This window comes from Bubalus bubalis, chromosome 20 (assembly GCF_019923935.1).
Source record: "Bubalus bubalis isolate 160015118507 breed Murrah chromosome 20, NDDB_SH_1, whole genome shotgun sequence".
Classification (NCBI taxonomy): domain Eukaryota; kingdom Metazoa; phylum Chordata; class Mammalia; order Artiodactyla; family Bovidae; genus Bubalus; species Bubalus bubalis.
In genome coordinates, this window is record NC_059176.1 from 12809615 (window position 1) to 12825634 (window position 16020).

At 40.2% G+C, this 16020-nt stretch overlaps 1 protein-coding gene across 2 annotated transcripts in view; it reads right to left on the reverse strand.

The window, feature by feature from the left end:
• The window catches only part of GOLGA5 (golgin A5), a 31003-nt gene extending 14983 nt beyond the window's left edge, over positions 1-16020 (reverse strand). Inside the window, exons 1-6 of one of the 2 annotated variants that reach the window (XM_006075430.3) lie at positions 15802-16020; positions 13128-13704; positions 7624-7848; positions 6339-6558; positions 5469-5592; positions 3799-4002 (exon numbers count right to left, since the gene is read on the reverse strand). In XM_006075430.3, coding sequence (XP_006075492.1) covers positions 3799-4002; positions 5469-5592; positions 6339-6558; positions 7624-7848; positions 13128-13674 — 1320 coding nt within the window. In that variant the 5' untranslated portion in view covers positions 13675-13704; positions 15802-16020. Of the gene's footprint in view, positions 1-3798; positions 4003-5468; positions 5593-6338; positions 6559-7623; positions 7852-13127; positions 13705-15801 lie in introns of both variants that reach the window. The other variant, XM_006075429.3, reaches the window with a different exon arrangement.

Sequence of the window (16020 nt, forward strand, 5' to 3'; positions counted from 1 at the left end):
ATTACTTGTGGAGTTCTGAGCAGGAAAAACCACTTCTGGGGAAGAGAAGCATTTACTCAAAAGACAGCTCTTATACTGGTCCTGGAAAAAGGCTAAGATTTTAAAAGGTGTACAGAGAACAGAGGACAAAGCATAAAAACCCAAAAGCCTGAGAGCCTGAAAGTATTCTGAGATGTGGTGAGATAGCACGTTAGGACCAGTTTTGGGGGGCCTTCAGATGACAGGCTAAAAAGTTTGAATTTTATTTGGAGTCTGAAACCAACTGCCAGAAAGTGGATAAGGAAGTGCTATGACCAGAGCTGCGTTTGAGGAGGGCACATCTGGGAGTGGTTTAAGGCAGCAGTTCACAAACTATGGTTGATGGGCCAGGGTCTGGCCTGTGACCTTTCTTTGTACAGCCCACTAAGCTAAGGATGATTTTTACATTTTCAAAGGATTATAAAAAAGTAAAGACAAAGAACATGTGACAGAAACCACATTCAGCCCTCAAAATCTACAATATGTACTATTTCACCCTTTACAGAAAAAGTTTGCTGATCCCTAGTATAAGGATGAGTTGGAAGAAGAGATTTGAGGTGGGAAGACTAGTTGAAAAAGTGCTGTAATCTAAGGCCAGTAAAGCAAAGACCATTGGCTCCTTCACCTTAAATATTAATATTAACTCTCTTCCATCAAAAATAGTTTCTCCTTTTTATGTGGTAGAATTACAGGTGATGTCTGCAAGCTCTTCTGCATTTTTCAAATTTTCTATAACAAACAGGATTAGGTCTGTATCTCCGTACCTCCATGTGGCTAACAAGCAGGCCTCTTTACTGAGCTCCAGACCTGCATTTCTGATGGCCTTCTTGATACTGCCACCTCAGTGCCACATCAGCTTTGCAAACTCACCATAATTTATCATCATCTTCAACCCTGCCCTGCTGTCCTTCCCGTTTTCCCTTTGGGAGTTCAGGGGAACACTCAAACCAGAAACCTGGAACCATCCTACATGCCATCCTAGATGTCAGCTCTCCCCTCACCTCTTCATGGCTGCCACAGTTCTTACACCCTAATCTCATCATGCTGCTCAACACCTCTCACCGCCTACATCTCATCACCTCATCACCTACAGGATAAAATCAGAATTCCTCTGCTTGGTATGCAAGGTTTTCCACAATCTGACATCGGCTGTCTCGGAGTCTTCCCTCCTGTCTCTTGATCTCTAACACTTCTTGCTCCAGCAACAGAGAACTAGGTGTAGTCCCTTAAACATACTATGTTCCCTCAGGCCCCCTTTACTCTGGCACAGGCTGTTCTATCTGAAATCTCTGCCCGATCACGAGTCCCCCTACTCATCCTTCAAGTTTCTCTTCATCCAGATCTCCAGTGATCCCTGACATCTCCAGGCAGTTGTTAAGGGCTTCTTCCTTCAAGCTCTCACAATGCTGCATCAATAATTTCATTGTATCAATTGCCTCAGTGTCATCCCACTAAATCAAATGTTCCCTTAAGAAAGAGGACACATCTTTTGAGCTCAATATCCTTAGCACCTATCACAGTGCAAGTGAATAGTTAAGTGCTCAATTAAGAACCCTTTAAATAAATTAACAAATTACATTTATGAAAAGCACAGATATTACTTTGCCAACAAAGGTCCGGCTAGTCAAGGCTATGGTATTTCCAGTGGTCATGGATGGATGTGAGAGTTGGACTGTGAAGAAAGCTGAGCGCCGAAGAATTGATGCTTTTGAACTGTGGTGTTGGAGAAGGCTCTGGAGAGTCTCTTGGACTGCAAGGAGATCCAACCAGTCCATCCTAAAGGAGATCAGTCCTGGGTGTTCATTGGAAGGACTGATGCTGAAGCTGAAACTCCAATACTTTGGCCACCTGATGCGAAGAGTTGATTCATTGGAAAAGACCCTGATGCTGGGAGGGATTGGGGGCAGGAGGAGAAGGGGACGACAGAGGATGAGATGGCTGGATGGCATCACCAACTTGATGGACATGAGTTTGAGTGAACTCCAGGAGTTGGTGATAGACAGGGAGGCCTGGCATGCTGTGATTCATGGGGTAGCAAGGAGTCACATGACTGAGCGACTGAACTGAACTGAACACAAATAACTATATAGAAGAGTTTGAAGGAGACAGATATGATATTTCATAGAGGTAGAAAAAAAAAGCTGTTCCTAGCCAATAGCAGGCAGGGGCTAAAGTCAAAATGACACTATGGTTTCAAGCTTTACTTTCTAGGAAGACAGCAATATTATTTACCAAAACAGGAGAATGAGGGGAAAGCTGATTTGGGGTTTGCAATACCATATCCCAAGTAGAGAAGCACAGCAGGCATTTAGAAACCAGGTAGGAAGTCAGGGTTGGAGCCATGCTGAAGTCACATCAAGTGATAGAAGCAAGAGTATATGACAAAGCAAGGTAAGAAAGAATAACAGCAAAGAAAGAAAGAATAGCAAAAGAGGACAAAAGAAGAGCGCCCAAGAGAAACGGCAGTAAAGAGAAGACAGAGCTGAGGCCATACAAGTAAAATTACAAGGCAACTTTCAAGAAGGTAGGAGGGTACACAGGGTCAAAACATTCTACCAAAATCAAAGTGGATGGAAACTAATAGGAGGACAGAAAATATTTAGGTCATTAAAGACTATGAGAAGACAATTTCAGAAATGTAGCGGGGACAGAAATTACATGAAGGAGTTAAAGTTAATAGTTCTAAAATGGAGGAGACAGAACACTAATCCTGATGAAGTCAAAGTCACTCAATCGTGTCCGACTCTTTGTGACCCCAGGGACTATACAAATACAGTCCATGGAAGTCTCCAGGCCAGAACACTGGAATGGGTAGCTGTTCCCTTCTCCAGGGGATCTTCCCAACACAGGGACTGAATCCAGGTCTCCCACACTGCAGGCAGATTCTATACCAGCTGAGCCACCTGGGAAGCCCAAGAATACTGGAGTGGGTAGCCTATCCCTTCTCCAGTGGATCATCCCAACCCAGGAATCGAACCAGGTCTCCTGCATTGTAGGTGGATTCTTTACCAGTTGAGCCAATAGGGAAGCCCTAATTCTGACAAGTTTGGCATTAAAAGAAAGGAGGACAGAGAAATGGATCAAAGTGATCAAAAGGGCCAAAAGCGATGTTTCTTCCACCATAGGTAACTAGGGTTTCAAGATCTGGTCTTTGTTCTTCTACCAAGTAACCACATGCTCTTGAGCAAGCTGAGCCAGAAGAAGGCAGCAGAGACAGAGACACAGAGGAAGAGGCAGGACAGACTTAATGGAGAATGGGCTTAAATGAAATGGAAGGAATCAACGTACAGGCAGAAAAATTATCCAAGAGGGGGTAAAAAATGAAAGGACATGTCTTCCCTCTGATATGAAAGGCAAAGGAAAGAGAAGTTGAAAATTACAGTCTTGAATTAATTAAAGGGAAGGTGGAAAGGTGGGAGAGGATATCTGAGAGCGGGAGGAGGCCTAGGCCAATTGCTCTGAAAAATTCAAAAGAGAATCAACGAGGGAGAATAGATTGACTGTTAAAGACAAACACTGATATTATCATGGGGATTAAGGTGACAGGTTGAAGACCTGAACTAGGTGGTGGAAGGATGAGTATTTTTCTTAACAGGAAAAAAGTAGTGGGAGCAGGAAACATTTCAACTTTTTTATAATATTTCTAAGAAGAACAAGACACCTGAAGTAAGCCAACCCAGTCAAAAGGAAAAAGCAGCTCACAGATCTACAAAGAGCTTCAGGGAGCCTCTCCGTCAACTGGGCTGCCTCAACATTCATACACGTGCGTCTCAGGCTCACCTGGAGTATTCGAGTAGCTTTTTGCTTGTAGTCAGCTAATTCTTGCTTAGAGGAGTCCAAGCTGGACTTCAGCACTTTGACTTGCTGCTGTAGCTCATCCACTCTCTTCTTCTCATCTGAGTGTTTTCTTTCTGCCAGCGTAACTGCTTCTGCCAAATTCTGACGTTCCACTTCCATTTTATTAAGCCGTGCAGCAAACTCACTCTGTGGTAAATTTTTATATCATACTTATTATCATTTTGCTTTGAGAGAGTTTACAACCATCCATTTAGATATCCTATGGGATTTATTAGCTCAGCCCATGAAATAGGGAGGTTAAAAAAAAAAAAGCTCTTCATTTGTTAGGAAGTGAAGCACTGGAACTCTAAGGTTGTGGTTCCCAAACATGGCAACGCATCAAAATCAATGAGGAAGTCTGTTAAAAATACAGCCAAAAAAAAAAAAACAAAAAAACAAAAACCCAGCCAACCAAGGCCTTCCCTGGGCTCAACTGAATTGAAATTTCCAAGACTGGACTTAGAAATCTGTTTTTTAATCGGTTTCCCAGGTGAATCTGATCACTTGAATACCAGGTCTGATCTGATACTAACTGATCAATGAATAAAGGTCTACAGAAAACTAGAAAGTCTATTAGAAAACAAATGGAAGACACAGGTACACAGCTACATCTTCTCTAATATCATGGCTAACGTTTTTCCTTTATTTCAAACTGTCTACTAAACTAGTCAATGTAATTTTTTTTAGCATAAGAAACTTTAAAAGCACACTCTAAAGAACACAAGGTCTGTGCCTTACTAGCCTAAATTTAGTTCTGAGAATTATTTATATTTTATCCTTATTTTCAAAAGCTGTGTGTGTGTGTTAGTTGCTCAGTCATGTCCAGCTCTTTGTAACCCCGTGGACTATAGCCTGCCAGGATCCTCTGTCCATGGGATTCTCCAGGCAAAAATACTGGAGTGGGTTGCCATTTCCTTCTCCAGGGGATCTTCCCAACACAAGGGATCAAACCGTGGTCACCTGCATTGCAGGCAAATTCTTTACTGTCTGAGTCAGAGCTGAAAAATCACTAAACTAGACGCAAAAATTCACTTAAGAGTATAATTCTAAATAAATATGATGTACAATTTTCTCTTACAATAACAGAATCAGATTAACTTGGAATCAGAAAAGCTTAAATAAAAAGAATAAATGAGATGCCTCAAATTAGCTTTTAATCAAATAATGGTAACGCTTGTTGCACAATCAAATTAAATGAAAAGATGTTTGCATCTAATGAATACTAAGTGTTTTAAATTTTCAACATGTAAAAGTAAATACACTTAGCAAGGATCAAGATAAATAGCCAAATACTTAGTTTTTGTCACAGAAACGAAGTTTTCTGAAATACACAGCAGAATTTTATTATAGTACATGTGCTATGAATGGTATGAAGTGATTCCTCCTCATTCAAATAATAAAATAGCCGTGGGACTTCCCTGGTGGTCCATCAGCTAAGACTCTACACTCCCAATACAGGAAGCCCAGGTTCGATCCCCAGTCATGGAACTAGATCCCACATGCCACATCTAAACATCTCACATGTCACAACTAAGACCCAGTGCAGCCAAATAAACAAGTAAATAAAAATAAATATTAAAAAAGGAAATGGAGCCCCACTGCCCCCTTCTAACCTGCATCTGTTTGTAGCTCTCCTGTTCTCTCTTCAGAGTGGCATCCGCTTCATGCAGTCTCTCCTGAAGAGTTTGCAAAGCTTGATTCTGCAGGCTACTACCCTCACTGTGATCCTGTATTATTCTAAAGGAAAATACATCACTTGAAATAACTTATTTCCACAGTATACAAGCGAAAAGGTAGAATAATTTTTAGAGCATCAGCAAATTAGCACACACAAAAAGATGGTTTTGACTAAAACATTCTTTGAGAAGTCTTTTTCCCTTTTAATGGACTGTAATCTATATTTTTAGGCATCCAAATACAAGCACATGGCGCGTGTTATTGTATGTCAAAAGATTAATGACACTGCTCCTCAAATATTTTAAAATTCAGAATTTGCTAACAGTGCATCTCAAGATTCAAATAACACATCCAATTTTAATCACACACATTTCCAGCATTAACCAAAAGCTACATTTTCCCCTCTCGCAAATTTCCAAAGTGAAAATTTCACAAGATGGTATGACTACCATGTTTATCATTACGTGCACTGATAAATTGGAGAAGGCAATGGCACCTCACTCCAGTACTCTTGCCTGAAAAACCCCATGGACAGAGGAGCATGGTAGGCTGCAGTCCATGGGGTCGCTAAGAGTCGGACACAACTGAGCGACTTCACTTTCACTTTTCACTTGCATGCATTGGAGAAGGAAATGGCAACCCACTCCAGTGTTCTTGCCTGGAGAACCCCAGGGACGGGGGAGCCTGGTGGGCTGCCGTCTATGGGGTCACACAGAGTCGGACACGACTGAAGTGACTTAGCAGTAGCAGCAGCAGCATTGATAAATATTCCAGCTCATTTTTTCATTATTAATAGAATTAGCTACCGTGATTTTTCACTCTGTAAGGCTTCCAGTGCTTCTGTGCGAGTATTCAGCAGCTGGTCAGCTTCCTGGAGTCTCACTTTCAATACAGCCAGCTGGGAATCCTTTGCAGCCACCGCTTCAGTCAGGTCATCGACTTGGGCTCGAAGTTCTCGAGTTATTCGATCAGTCTTTGAATGGTCAACATTCCACTTCTCAACTCTTGCTCTTGCTTTGTTTAATTCTATTTAAAAAACAAACAAACAAAGAAATGAGAAGAAAGAAGTAAATGTCTCCATATAAATAAACATGTCTTTCTCAGAGCACACAAAAATTCTCCTTTAAATCCCTTTAGTACCTATTGCCAAAATTAGGAGCTTACAAATATATTTGAATTTTTTGCTCCAAGAGGGATCTCCATTTTTCAAGGCCAATACTCATATCTTATATTACAGTTAGTTGGTTGGAAAGGGGCATGAAGTTAGCTGCTTTTCTACTCATGTTTTTTTTGTAAAGCATTTGGAAGCCAAACAGTAGACAGTAGAGAGCTCACAAGACTAAAACAGTCAGTGGATTTTTGGAGTTCTGCTATAGATATGAAAGAATGGAAATCCAAATCAAGGGTGGACAATATTTATCCTGTTGCTACCGCTAAGTCGCTTCAGTCATGTCCAACTCTGTGCGACCCCATAGACGGCAGCCCACCAGGCTCCCCTATCCCTGTGATTCTCCAGGCAAGAACACTGGAGTGGGTTGCCATTTCCTTCTCCAATGTATACCCTAGTAGGATGAAAAGAAACAAAAAATCTGAAGATAAACACTGGAAAGGAATCTGTTTCTTTCCATTACTGTGGCAAAAAAAAAAAAAAAAGTGCTTTGAACCTAGAAAACTGGTGGTGCAGAAAGACCAAAGCAATATAGATCTCCACATCCTATACATCATCTGTAATTGTAAGCCTGACAGCAAAAAATCACTTTGTTTTAAATACAGAAGCAAACTGTGCAGGGTCTCTGGGAAATATTTCTATGCCTAAATTAGTCTGGGAAAGAGTGAAGCTTCTGAAGTCAGTTTAACAAGTCTTAATACATCTTCCTATGCACGGTTTCTAAAGGATGACCAAATAAACCAGTGTTCTGTTTCAGGCGGATAATGTGTAGCATTTCCAAATCTGGGCTCTCTATTTCCATGAAAATACTATTCTACAAGTCTCATCCAGGACATTTCTAACAGTTTAAATGCAATCAAGTTTTTATTATATTTTTGGAAATGCTACATTCCTAAACCTGGATAATTTAGATAAGGCTCTACCTTCTTGAGTTTCCTTGGACCTTTGAAGTAATGAGGCCATTTCTTGATTTAAATTCTGAACTTCATTTCTCAACAGTTGGTTCTCCAGGCGAAGGTTAGACAGTTCATGTGATCTGCCATCATCGTTAGGCACTGGGTTGGGGTCAGTACAGGCAGCACTTGATAATACATTTTCCTTTGAAGAATCTTCGTGGGCTTCATGGCCAGAATCTGAATCCTGAGAGGCTGCTGTAAGAAAGCAAATACATCTCTGTAACATTGGAACACTCCTCACATATGCATTCGTAGCTTACTGTGGTAGAACATCTTCTGGTTCAAGTTAACTGCTACACTAAAACACCATAAAAAATCAACTTAAATTCTTAAGAGACTTCCCTCTGATGAAATTTCATTCTCATACATACAGTCTCTAGATTTCTAAGGACCCTCAAAGTCTGGATACAATGAATGAATAGTGATAAAAAACAGATAGAAGAATATAGTTCTGGGAAAGGGAAAAGCAGAGATAATTTATGCACTGGGATTTAGGTAAAAACGGTTTTGGTCTCCTTTTTGTCTATGAATCATTTCTGAAAACAAGGATGAAGTTTTAACACTGAAAAATAATGGAAAGGAATAAAAGAAGAGCTGTGGGTTTCAAGGCAGTGAGTAATAACAGGTTAGGACAATCTGTTACACACCAAACTGGTATCTACATTGCCTTACCCAAAGATATACTCGTTAATTCAGGTATTCATTGTTTTGGATTTATCTTGTTTCTAATTTGTCATGAAATATGATGCAAATACACTTTTCACTTGCTCCCCCAAAATTAAGTATGTGCTTAAAAAAATGAACCATATCTAAATGAAAAATTTTCTCAACATCTTTAGTGATCAAGGACATGCAAATTAAAACCACAACAAGAACCAATACACACCTGCTAGATGGCTAAAATTAAGAAGACAACACAAAATGCTGGTGAAGATATGGACCAACTGGAACTCATATTCTGCCTGTTGATGGCAGTGTAAGTGACAGACTGGGGAAAATGGGAAAAGTTTTCCCAGCTTCTTCTTAAACATGTGCCTACCACCTGACCCAGTAATTCCACTCCTGAGTATTTATCGAAGAGAAATAAAAACATTTTCCCACAAAGAGAAGGACAAAAATGTTCACAGCCACCTTTATTCACAAAAACCAAAACCTGGAAACTACTGCAATGTCCAAAAATGAGCGGATGAATTATGGTGTATCCATACTAGAGTAAGATACCACACAATAAAAAAATATTTATATACTCAATAACATGAGGGAATCTCACTAACACGTTCAATAAAAGAAGTCAGGTAACAAAGTATTCACACTTAACTGTATGATCTCACTTTTTGCTGGCAAACCTACCAAGTTTCAGAACAGGCAAAAAGTAATCTAAGGTGAAAGAAACGGTAACAGTGGGTGCTTGCAGGATCAGGGTGGGGGGGGGGAGATTAACTAGAAAAGGACATGAGGCACTCTCTGCAGCAAAGGAAATGTTCTTTATCACAATAAAGGTGTGAGTTCCATAGATACAGCCATTTGTATTAATACAACTAAGATTTGCACATTCCAGTGTATGTAAAAATGATGAGACAAAGGAAACTTGAATACTGACTAGGTATTAGAGAATACTAAGGAATTATTGGGGCTTCCCTGGTAGCTAAGATGATAAAGAATTCACCTGCAATGCAGGAGACCCGGGTTCTATCCCTGGGTCAGGAAGATCCCCTGGAGAAGAAAATGGCAACCCACTCCAGTATTCTTGCCTGGAGTATTTCATGGACAGAGGAGCCTGGTGGGCTACAGTCCATGGGATTACAAAGAGTCAGACACGACTGAGCGACTAACCCACATACAAGGAATTATTATATTTTTATGGTGATAATGGTGTGAATGATTTTAAAACTTATATTTTTAGAGTTAATAAAATATTTATAGAAGAAATGATATGAGATCTGTGATTTACTTCAAAATAATTCTGTGGAGGGTAGAGGTAAAGAAAGAGATTGAAAATGAGAGGGTATAAATTAAACCAGAATGGCTACAAGCTATTGATTATCATCGTGGGATAAACTGTTGTATGGGGGTGGAGAGGAATGATCAATCTCTACTTTGATATATTTGAAATCTCCAAAATAAAGATATTTTTAATGAATAAAATATGAGAGTTTTAAAAATTACTTTCAATTTTATAAGATTTTAAAAAGAAATAAAGTATATATCCAAGCCTTATAAGATATATCTAAAGCAGTATTTAGAAGGTCACTTATAGCCTTAAATATTTACATTAAAAATGAAAAAAAGGAATTAATGAGTTATGCACCCATCATAAGAATTAAACAGCAAAATAAACCTAAAGAAAGCAGAAATTAATAATAAAGACCAGAAATTAACAGAACAGAAAAGAAACATACTAGAGGGGCTTGACATGATAAAAAATGATTTTCTGAGAGAAACACTATAAACTACATTGTCAGTACATTTTTAAATCTACATGATGCTGAAACCTATCAAACTGTACACTTTAAAAGTGTGTAATTTATTGTATATCAGTTATACTTCATTAGCACTGTTTAAAAAAAATAAGCATTTAGTACAGTACCAGATATTGGTATTCCTCAGGTAGTATTTGTGATCAAGCTTTGATTTCTGCAAGGTTACTATAAATGATTAGTGTCTGAGTTAAAATTTCAGCTGTGACCACATTATTTTCCTAAAATTAAATAAATATAATCCTCCTCAAAGTATATGAAATAGACAAATTCTTAGGAAAAAAAATGTAACTTACCAAAAAACAGATTTAAAAAGAAATGGAAAATCACTTGAATCAAAAATTAAATCTTTCACTAAGAATAGCCCAGACCCTAATGGTTTCACTAGTGAGTTTCAGCAAACATTTACTGAAAGTTAAGTTTGGTTTTAGGTTTAAATAAAATAAACCAACTGATCTGTATACCATATCAGTATTAAGGAGAAAGATTATGATATCTCAATACTTACAGGAAAAACTGCTAAAATTCAACATAAAAACTCAAACTAGAAATACAGAAAGACATCCTTGACCTGATAAAAAGTACCTAAGAAAAACTTAACACAGACTGAAACAGTGAAAGCATTCTTTTTAAGACAAGAAACAAGACACACAATTGGTTTTCAAGTACTCACCAATATAATAAGGCAAGAAAAAGATTTTTAAAAAAGATAAAATGGTTAAGCAGAAAAGTCATTATCCACAGATGATATTATTGTGTTGCTGAAAATTTAAATGGATGTACAGAAAAATATGAAGCCTAAGAGGTGTCTAGGTTGCTGTGTATGAGTGCATGCACATATGCATATTTACATAAACCGATATATAGCAACCAACAGAAAGTAAAAAATTTTAAAGTATACTATTTATAAGAGTTTTAAAAAATATAAACTACTCAGGAATAAAACTAACAAAAGTATGCAAGACCTTTATGGAAGAAACAAAACCTTAATCAAAGACATCTAAAAAATAATTATACCATGTTAATAGAAGATTCTACATTGTAAAAATGCTGATTCTCACCAAACTATCTATGTAGAAGCAATGGACTCTCAATAAAAAGACCACAGAATTTTTGTGGAACTTGGCAAGTTCTAAGATGCATATGGAAGTACAAAAGTCTCAAGAATAGCCTGTATCAAGAACTTGTATTCACTGAGACATAGAAAGAGGAAAAACATACGATAAAACTGGAGGAGAAAGAACTGTCATATACCTTCATATATAAAGAGTATCTCTGAAGCAATAAGAAAAAAGATAATGCTTCCACAATACTCGGACCATATCTCAATTGATGCATTTACTACACTACATGTAGATTATCTGTGTAAAAGTGCATCTCATCTAATAAACTATAACCCATTCAATTCTGTATCCTGGCCCATTAGGGTCTCAATAAGCATTTGTAAAATTATTCAAAAAATAGTTGAGAAGAAATTTAGGACTGCTTGTACTTAAATCTGCCAACAAAGGTCCGTCTAATCAAGGCTATGGTTTTTCCAGTGGTCATGTATGGATGTGAGAGTTGGACTGTGAAGAAAGCTGAGCACCAAAGAATTGATGCTTTTGAACTGTGGTGTTGGAGAAGACTCTTGAGAGTCCCTTGGACTGCAAGGAGATCCAACCAGTCCATTCTGAAGGAGATCAGTCCTGGGTGTTCTTTGGAAGGAATGATGCTAAAGCTGAAACTCCAGTACTTTGGCCGTCTCATTCAAAGAGTTGACTCAATGGAAAAGACCCTGGTGTTGGGAGGGACTGGGGGCAGGAGGAGAAGGAGACAACAGAGGATGAGATGGCTGGATGGACATGAGTTTGAGTGAACTCCAGGAGTTGGTGATGGACAGGGAGGCCTGGCGTGCTGCGATTCATGGGGTCACAAAGAGTTGGACACGACTGAGCAACTGAACTGGAACTGGAACTGTACTTAAACCAACTGCCAGTGCATGTGTCTGTCTTGAAAGCCCAAAACCCATCTCTTTACCACTTTTTTGTCTTGAAATACAAGAATCATTTTGTTCACTAAGAGCCAAGACTATGTGGTAGTGGTTTAGTTGCTAAGTTGTATCCAAGTCTTGCGACCCCACGGACTGCAGACTGCCAGGCTCCTCTGTCCATAGGATTCTCCAGGCAAGAATACTGGAGTGGGTTGCCATTTCCTTCTCCAAGGGATCTTCCTGACCCAGGAGTCAAACCCAGATTTCCTGCATTGCAGGCAGATTCTTTACCAACTGAGCTACAAGGGAAGCCCAATACTGTGTAAGAGGCTTTAACATTTAGGAACACAAGAAGCTACCATGAATTATCAGTTCTATAAAAAATCCCTGCAAGAACTTATCATATTCATTGTTGTTTTAAAATGTCTCCTAGCTATACAAATTAGCCAAATCATCATGTAAATATCATTTCTGCAGGTGAGAAGGTGTACATTTTGAGGTAATTTCATAGAAAAAGGAAACAACTGAAAACCAGAATTCTAAGTTTTTAGTTCACTACTAGGTCAATGCCTTCAACTCTCCAACTTGGATCAAAGTTCACGCTTTACTTTTCAGGGAAGGCAGGAGGAAAAACACACCAAAAAACTCACAAACCAGAATCTAAGTGAAATACAGCCTCCTGTCATTTTTATAATACAAATGACAAAGAGAAATGAATTAGAGACATTTCCAAATCCAAAATTATATGTTTTCTCCCAGATTTCAAAATTTTCTGGGTAAAGTTACCCACAGACAACATTCCAAAGTCCCTCCTATAACCGTATATTGACTAACAGTGTTCCATGCTGTCTCCCTTGTTCATCCACACATTTCAGAGAGCCTGCCCTTCTACCAACAGGGAGGTAACAAGTGCCTCCCCTGTCATCCTCCCAGATGATGACAAATGCTGCCAGAACATTTTAGGCTATGACAACACATCCAGTTTGGTTAACTCTAAAACAAACAGAGGCCTAATTAACTACCGTGGCTTTGGCTCCCAGAAGGATTTTCTTCAACGGCTTTGACGGTGGTTACGCTGGTGTTCACAGAACTGACGCTGGATGTCCGAGAACTCTGCAAGACAGGGGTTTTGGCCCTTTCTTTTTTGATTTCCACTTTCCCGGTAGGCTCCTTCTGGGAACTATTAAGAAAATCAAACAGCAGCTCATCATCAGGTTCTGACTTTTTTCTTCGAACAAATTGGGATGAAGGCCTAGGAGCAGATGCATTTTCAACAGGAGGGGAGGTGTCCCCCAAAGTCCTAGCTCCTACTTTTACATTTGCAGTCCCAGCTAAGATGGTGGCTTTTTGATTTCTAATGTTATCAGCTGCTGAGGAAATGTAAGTGCTTTTAGATCCCGTCTGGTAAGTCAAGTCCGTATTTTGCTGGTGAAGTTCAGAATAGTCAGTATTTTTGCTATAAATGATGTTGCTGGTGTTCTCTTTTCTACTGAGAGCTGTTGCAGCCCCTTGATCAACTCTGTTTAAAAGATCTTCTGCCCTTCCAGCTAGATCAGCAAACCAGGACATGATGGGAGCAGAATACTCCTGTTGGTGAACCTGTAAAAAGGACGTAAAAGGATCAGTGTGGCTGAGCAGCAGAACACAGTGGTTAAGACCAGCCTCTGGAGTCAAGACACTCCTGGGTTGGAAAGCCTAACCTGTTTCTCACTACGTAACTTCAAGCAAACTATTCAACCGAAACGCTTCACCTAGAAAATGAGGAAAACAAGTGTACTTATACTGTTGGATGGTTTTCAGATGAAACAATACACCAAAAACATTTTGAAAATGCTGAGCACATAGTAGGTGCTCATGTTAGTAGTTGTTCTTACTATAATTACAACTACCTCGACTACCATCACTCCTATTTCAACGATGTATAAATCTTGATGTAAAAAAGCCACTGAATGTCAAATAATATGGCAAAATTCCTGGACAACCAAATAAAAATAATTTTCTGAAGTTTGTCGTAAAGTGCTAAAACTTGAGGAAACTTCTGATTAATACAAAAGCTACTTCAGTGTTAAACTGCAACACTATCATGGATAATTGAGGTGTGCATATACACATTTAAAACACACCTCCAATAATTTGGGTTCTCTGTACCTACCACAGCACATTAGGCTAAGTTCCAAATAAAACAAGATGATAGCATAGCCATTCATGTTGATACATATACTTGGGTACTTATCCAGTGCCGCAATGAATCAAAATAATGAAATAACTAGCTTCCATGACAGGAGAGTAGTATATAAAAAAGTCAACAACCATTTCTTGAGTGTGCACGCTGTTTCTTTCGCCTGCGGTGCTGGCATTCTTTCACAATTAACTCTTTCGTTCTTGGTCTTCATCCAAATGTCATCTGCTTCAAAACCAGCTCTTTCTTTCCATCTAAATTAGGTTCTATCATTGTCTGTACACACACCATTCTCTTCCCTGACAGCCCTTCATGTTTTATATGTATTTTCCCCCTATCTCTCCCTCTTGGGGAAGGAGAGGAAGACAGTGGGTAGATAAAGGCCATGTCTTTTGCTCACCAGTGAATTCTCCGCATACCGTAGGCACCATAAATACTGCTGAATGGAATTAATTTTTGTTAGATGCCCTGCAAACATTATCTTTAGCACACATAATTTTCACAACCACATTCTGTGTTAAGTAGCAGTACCCCCCTTTTTTTTCCATTAAAAAAAAGGTGGGGGGAAGGTTTAGAAAGATCCCAGAGTTTAGACAGCAGCTCAGACAGGCAAATCTAAGTCAGCCAAACCCACTTTTAACCTCTGCCTTCTCAATCTAGCCTACCAGTACCTGAATAACCTCAAGAAGAAACTGACCCCCTAAACCTGTTCCTTACAAAATGGGATGATTACATGACTGTGTATTTCACAGAGTTTATGTAAATCAAATGAAAATGGAAGTGACATGCTCCCAAACATACAAAACCCCCTACAAAGTATTTATTATTCCCAAGTAAACACTGGTGGTAATTAGGGGGCAAATTATCTCTCCTAATAAGGCGATCAAAACATACTTAATTTCTTCCATCTTGCCTCCCATCTTAAAGTTTAAAAGGACTTTCAAACAAAAGCCTGTGCCTTAGGACTGACTACCCAATTAAAGGTTAAGACGGGCCCTGGGCATTTCCTCCATGGACAAGACAAAAACTCTAGCAGACTTCCGAGGTAGAATTCTGAGGTCATTCTGCCCAGTAAATAAACGGCTCACACCGAGGTGAAGAAACAGGGCGAGGGCGTGGGACGGGGACTGGTCGGCCGACTGCGGGGGCAGGGCCTGCTCGGAGGCCAGGTGTCAACACGGAGGAAGGGAGGCTGGGGGTCAGCTGGCCGGTCCCCTTGAGTCTGTTGTCGGGATCTCAGGTAGGCGAGTCCAGACCCCCAACTTGGCTTCCCACCCACTTCGTTGAGCCTCTGGAGGGGGAAGACGGGCCAAACCAGGTTGAGGTCGCGGAGACAGAAAAGGGGAGGGCACCAAGCAACGTCCGTGGAGATCCAGGGGGGCTCCCCTCCCTCTTCTTGAGCCCCTAGCTGGGCAGAGAGACCAGGGTCTCCGCCAAGGGGCTGCCGCCCCCGCCTCTAAGGCCGTTAACGTCCCAAAGGAACCCATCGGGCCGTAAGGCCCCCGCGGCCGCCTCACCTGAGGGCTCTGCAGCGGCTGCACCGCGGCCTGATCACCCTCCCGGGCCGCCCTTCTTCAGCAGCGGGCCGGGAGAGGGCTCAGGTTGAGTAGACCCGGTCCCGGACCTGCCACGGCCCAGCTACTCTTCCGGGAGACGTGGAAGAGCAGCGAGGACCCCAAAACAGAGTGCCTTCCGAGCTGCCTGAGCGGCCAGGAACCTAGAGCAGCCACCTGGAG